The sequence below is a fragment of the Aegilops tauschii genome, chromosome 2, assembly GCF_002575655.3.
Source record: "Aegilops tauschii subsp. strangulata cultivar AL8/78 chromosome 2, Aet v6.0, whole genome shotgun sequence".
NCBI lineage: Eukaryota > Viridiplantae > Streptophyta > Magnoliopsida > Poales > Poaceae > Aegilops > Aegilops tauschii.
In genome coordinates this window covers 95,892,626-95,898,294 of record NC_053036.3, presented here as the reverse complement: position 1 = coordinate 95,898,294, position 5,669 = coordinate 95,892,626, and the positions used below count along the sequence as shown (strand labels likewise).

At 43.2% G+C, this 5,669-nt stretch overlaps 1 protein-coding gene across 3 annotated transcripts; it reads left to right on the top strand.

Moving 5' to 3' along the window:
• Positions 1-772: 772 nt before the first annotated feature.
• On the top strand, positions 773-5,243 carry LOC109749183 (B3 domain-containing protein Os01g0234100). Of its 3 annotated transcripts, none has more exons than XM_020308163.3 (10): positions 773-922; positions 1,291-1,458; positions 1,924-2,016; positions 2,218-2,307; positions 2,480-2,617; positions 3,020-3,054; positions 3,149-3,272; positions 3,659-3,865; positions 4,042-4,129; positions 4,233-5,243. In XM_020308163.3, the coding sequence occupies exons 1-10, from the start codon at positions 899-901 to the stop codon at positions 4,868-4,870; spliced, it is 1,605 nt and encodes a 534-aa protein (XP_020163752.1). In that variant the 5' UTR covers positions 773-898; the 3' UTR covers positions 4,871-5,243. The 3 variants fall into 3 exon arrangements, with proteins under 3 accessions (XP_020163752.1, XP_020163751.1, XP_040257680.1); XM_020308162.3 differs by having other exon boundaries at positions 1,921-2,016; XM_040401746.2 differs by lacking the exon at positions 1,924-2,016.
• The last annotated feature ends 426 nt before the right edge of the window (positions 5,244-5,669 follow it).

The following is a 5,669-nucleotide window of genomic DNA, read 5'->3' as shown; positions in this document are numbered from 1 at the left end:
TTGGACTAATGGTAATGGTACAAAGAATACACACTGATGATTGCCCATTAGTTCTCCGGGTAGGTGTGTTACTTGTCCCCCGAGTGCATCACACATAGCGCCAAGACATCCTACAAGGTCGCAGGTGACGGACACCAATTCATCCTTGTGTAAAGGTTCTAGCGAATCTGCCAGCACAATCATTAAAAATAAAACACTAGAAGCAGAAAGGTAAAAGGCTCATGGACAAAAATGACAACAACCTTATTACTAAAAGATAAATACAGATGAGAGGAAAAACCAAAAAAAATAAACAATCATCAACTAAATGTTGCATACCAAACGGTACAGCAAAGTGGGCGTCTGATTCTAGTAAATTCTGCGTATGATTGAGGTGAAACCCAGTCAAAAACTCAAAATATGTTCGTGTACGTCGTGACCCTACATTTCCTTTTTCTTTAAAATAGATTTTTTATGAACCTGTCTTGTGACGAGTGGTGAGCTTTTTCCACGGGCTGTTTTGCATTCCGTTGGAGAAATTTCGAGGTTCATTCCGTTAATCCGTTGGAGAAGTTGAGTGGAATGGTAAATGCAAAAAAAAAACATGGAAAATGGTAAATACGGTTTCCAAATGTGTACAGGACACTTTTCAAACTGCGCGCCGGTAAAAACCAACGGACACACACGGCATCCATCAATCACTGTAGCCAAACGGTCATCTGTTTCTGCTTTTACCATTTTTCTACATTTTTTATTTACCACAGTCCAGCACTGTTCCTTTCCCCCTCCATCTTTCACCCCCTTCCCCCCTTCCCTCTCTGCCGTCTCTGCAGCTCGTCAGTCCTCTCCTCTCCGCCATTTTTGCCTGAAGCACCCCGAGCACCAGGACTCCACGAGCGCGGAGCCGGAGGCGGAGGCGATGGCGATCGATCAATCCCTTAAGGCAAGTTCATCCCCTCCACTCTCTTCGATTCGTGCGGCTGCGATTTAAACGTTGTTCGCGGTCGAGGGTTTCTTGATTTCTCAGCGTTCTCTTAAATCTTCGATTAATGGAGCTTTTTACAATGCAATCCCGTGACATCTTGAGGGTTCCTTTGTGTTTATTTCATCATCCTGTGATAGCTTTGGAGAAAGTGATTCTTGGAACATTAAAAAGAATGTGTTTCTTGAGAAAATAAATCTTTCGACCGTCCAGCCAGAACAGATTTTGTTTCTCTACGGACTATCGCTAGATGGGATTGGTAATGCAAAATGATTGGTTGTTGATTGTATGTTGAACTTAAGTCTCTGCTTTGGGCGGCTGCTTTTCAGAGGAAGAGAGGGAGGCCAGCAGGAGGAGGAGGAGGTTCCCCGTCTGCCAACAAGAGCCAGCGAGATAAGATGGTCATGGAGCAGAAGATGGCGCTGGTGCATCAAAGGCTCGCCTTGCTTGACAGCGAGAGCGACAAGGATGCTGATGTTGTGCCGACGGCCACAATGGTGAGGTCCTTCAGCTTGAGATCGACTCGGATTGTTGGCCAGTGCAGGTCTGCAGTAGCCTTTATTTTCTGAATCTTGATCAGATTTACTATGTGGGGCTGCCTCTGATAAACTATAATGGTCTTGGTAAAAAAAGTAATAATAAAACTATAATGGAGTCTGAAATCGTCTGTTTAAGGTTTTTCCTCCTTCAAATCTTCACTGTCTCACTAGCACTGTAGCAACTAATACTTCCAACATTCTGAGGTTTCCTTGGATGACTGCCGGAGTCTGTCTCTGGTGAAGTAAATTGAAGTATGGAGTAATTTGTTTATGTTATTTTTCATGTTTCATTATCATGGTGGACACCAGTGCAACCAATTCTCATGACCGTATGCATTCTATGTTATCAGATACCTGTTTCTTTTTTGCCTTTTGTTGAAACTTCGAATTTTTTCATGACATGATGATATTTAATGATAGCAGGATGATAAGCTTGCTGCTGTTGTTGTTGATCAACAGCCTGTTGTTATTAATTTCGGCGATACAGATGACGAGGATGAATATGTTCCTTTGAGAGTAAGTGAACCATTGGTTGTTGCTTTAGCCCTCTTGTATTAATTAGGGAGTAAATTTTGTGTACATACACTCCACATGACTACATGTGCATTTGTGGCTCTAGCTCGTTTGTTTTCCCTTTCATCTCACAATTTCACTGAATTACGAGTGTTCAGCTTACTGATCTAACTTTTCTAAGAGTTGGTTTCTTCGTCATGTCAGATTGTGCGGCCACGGAGGTTGGACAGTGAAAAAGAAAAGCTGCTTGATGTTTCTCAAACACACAATGCTCAGGGTACTGACACCGCTAAAGTAAGATAATTCAGTAGCTCCATTCTTGTCATTGCGCATGCTATTTGGTCGTTATCGTGGAAAATTACAGTTAGTAAACAGTTCTTCCAATTTTTCATTTATGAGCTCATAATTTTCTTATCTTCAACAATTGCATAAAATGGTTCAAAGATTTTGGTTGGTTGGGTTTCAGAAGAAAAGAGGGAGGCTTGTCAAGGCCCAGAGCAACATGGAGCAGAAGTTGAAATTGTCAACGCCAAGGCTTGCCTTGGTTGAGAGCGGCTGCAGTAACAGCAGCAAGAGCGACATAGATGAAGATCATGTGCCGATGGTGAGGCCCGTGGAATGATTCCACGTTACCACATTTAAGACACTCTTGTTGTTCAAAGCTTGAAATAATCACGTTTTCATATGTTATATACCTTCTTTTTGTGAACATACATATGTTACATACCTTCATTTAAAAAAAATGATGTCATAATTTGGTTTAAGCAGATCGATATGTATTTTTCACACTTCAGGATTCAGATGACTGGCTCAAAAGTTCTTAATGGGCTGAATTTCTGGACACAATAGTGAATGTGTTTCTAAACATTTATGGACTCTGCTATGTTCATATGCGTTGCTCCATATAGTCTATATAACTGTTGTCTTTTAACCTCCAATTTCTTCACTTTCTATTTAGTTCAAAACTGAAACCATGTACTAACTATGAATAAGCGTGACTTGACAGGTAGCTGCCGTTAATTGCAAAAAGACATGTTCAAGGTACTTCAAACTTTTCTTGTTTTCTCGAGAGTAAGATGCATTAACAGTTCTTGAAAAGCCTACTTACTCAGTTCAATCTTTGAACAAACTACAGCGTTCAGGGTAACTTTGGGTCTGCTATGGAGAGAGCTGAGGAGGTACTGGTGAAGTTACCAGCCGAACATCCTAGCTTTGTCAAGCATATGCTACATTCACATGTTGTTCAGGGTTTCTGGCTGGTAAGTCTATTGATTAGCTATTTACATGTTTGTTGAAAGCTTATGAATTAGGTGATCATTTCTTATGAACAACATGTGGACCCAAGAGACCAAATATTGAATGGGAGGAAATGCCTGCTAAACAAAAATACAGATTACCTTTTCTTTTATATCAGAAGGTAATCAAATTTCTAGGCAAAAAAGCTCTCTGCAAAAGTGGAAACTGCACAATTTAGAGCATCTTATGATTTTTGAAATTTAGTTTCAGGTAGAGCAGTCTCATAAACTTAGTATATGTGTGGATGCTTCCCGAGTGTCACTTGTGCACATGGGATGGGATTAATGAAAACATTTCCTTTTCTTTGTTTTTGCTTCCTCTGCATTTGAATTTTACGTTCCTCCCCCAGGGTCTACTGTCTGGCTTCTGCAACAAACATCTCCCAAAGCAGGACGCTACTATTGTGCTAGAGGATGAGGATGGGCATAATTATGATGCAAAATATCTAGGTGCCAAGCAAGGACTTAGTGGTGGTTGGAGAGGTTTTGCGATTAATCATGATATTAAGGTCGGAGATGTTGTAGTCTTTCAACTTGTCAGGTCAGCAAAGTTTAAGGCAAGTGTTTCCCAACACATTTTCAATTGCTTGATCATTCTTTTACACTATTGATTGGCAGGCACTACATTCACTAATGTTTGCAGGATATACATCTCTTAAATTATTCCATGCATATTCTGCCCGCACTTATCCAATATTAAATTTCCTCTTGTTTTTTTATGCTTTCCATTCAGGTGTATATATTGAGAGCGAACAACTTCACTACAACTGATGGAGCACTTGGTCTCCTGTGTTTGGAAGCAGGAAAGGAGAATATATTGAGTGAGTCAAAGTTCATTGTCTTGATTTTACACTTGTGAATTTATTGTACATGGATAAGATAACCGTTGAATCTTCTGAATCATGTTTTGGGTCTGCAACGCAGAGGAAGAAGGTTCCAATGATGTCAAATCAAAGGAGAATCCAAAGGTTCAGAATGATAGCAGTAACCCAGCCAGTGAATCAATGAAAGAAGGCATCAGATTTTCAGACACAGCCATCGATTTCGATGATGTGAAAAATTTCAGCAACTTCAACATCATCGTAGACGGTCTGGTCATCGACTGCAAGTTTCCTGACCACCTACGCAAGACATACTACGAGCTGTGCTGTGCCCAGGAGTCGTTCCTTCACAAGGATCTGCTTAAGCAGATAAACCTCACACTCGCAGTGGGAGTGATCATGGAGACTACCAACATCGCGGAGGGTATCAGGGCCTGCGAGGCACGCGCTTCTTCCCACGAGGACTTTGTGGTCTGGAAGAAGACCTTGGAGGCCTTTGAGCTCCTGGGCATGAATGTCAAGTTCCTGCTCAAACGCATCGATGGTCTCCTCAGCCTTTCTGCTCGACCAAGAGACCCTGCTGAGCATGAAGGGTACAAAGAGATGAAACTGGAGCGGGCACATGCCGGAGCGAAAATGAAGGAGCTCGAGTCCAGGATGTCAAGTGTGAAGGACACTCTGAAGAAGATGGACGTGGAAATGGAGGAGATGCTGCGGCGGTTAGCAACCGCACCATGGTAGCAGTATGCGCGCAGCTTCGGTCTCGACCGCAGACCGACGATGTTTTGGGCGACATGGCCATTTCGGTATGCAGAGGCAGATGATGCACTGGATGGGGTCTAGCTTTGCAGAAGATTAGAACTGCATTGTGGCGGCAGCGTTTAGTTTCAGAGTAACCACTTTTTGTATAAATGCAACCTGAGAGTAGTTATCTGTGTGTCATCTAGGTAGGTTTTACGCTTCTTGTACAGCAACTAGGATGCTGTTTTTTGGGTACACATCAAGTGTTGTAACCTATCCCCATCGCATCCCATCCCCCCTATGTAAGTTATGCGGAACCGCACTGTGGCAGTGGTGAGAATGGAAGGAAGAGAGATGCAGTCTGGTTTGAGTAGTTGTTGGGTGCAGTTCAGTGCGTGTTCCCTGCGTTTGCTAGTATTGTGCAGGCAGCCGTTTTAGTTCTTTTCTTTCTTGGTCGCTGCTGATTCGGCTTGTTGAACCTCTGAGACCTAACTGACTGCGTTTGCCTCTGGCAAGGGCGTTCCTATGCACTCAACAAAAAAAATAGGCCCTGACTGACTGCGTTCCTCCGGCGAGATGAAGTCCTGACTGACTGCGTTCCTCGTCGCAGGTCTCGGCGCCTGACCGGAGCCGCACGGGAGCGGAGGTCAGGGAGATCCGAAAATTTCGGTCCCGACTATTTACCCGTGGCCGGCTTCTCTTGGCAAGGAGCCTTAAAAATGATGCATGCGGCCCAGGCCTGCACGGCCACGGACACAAGCCCTCTGACGTGGAGACAGGCCTGATATTTCATGTCGGG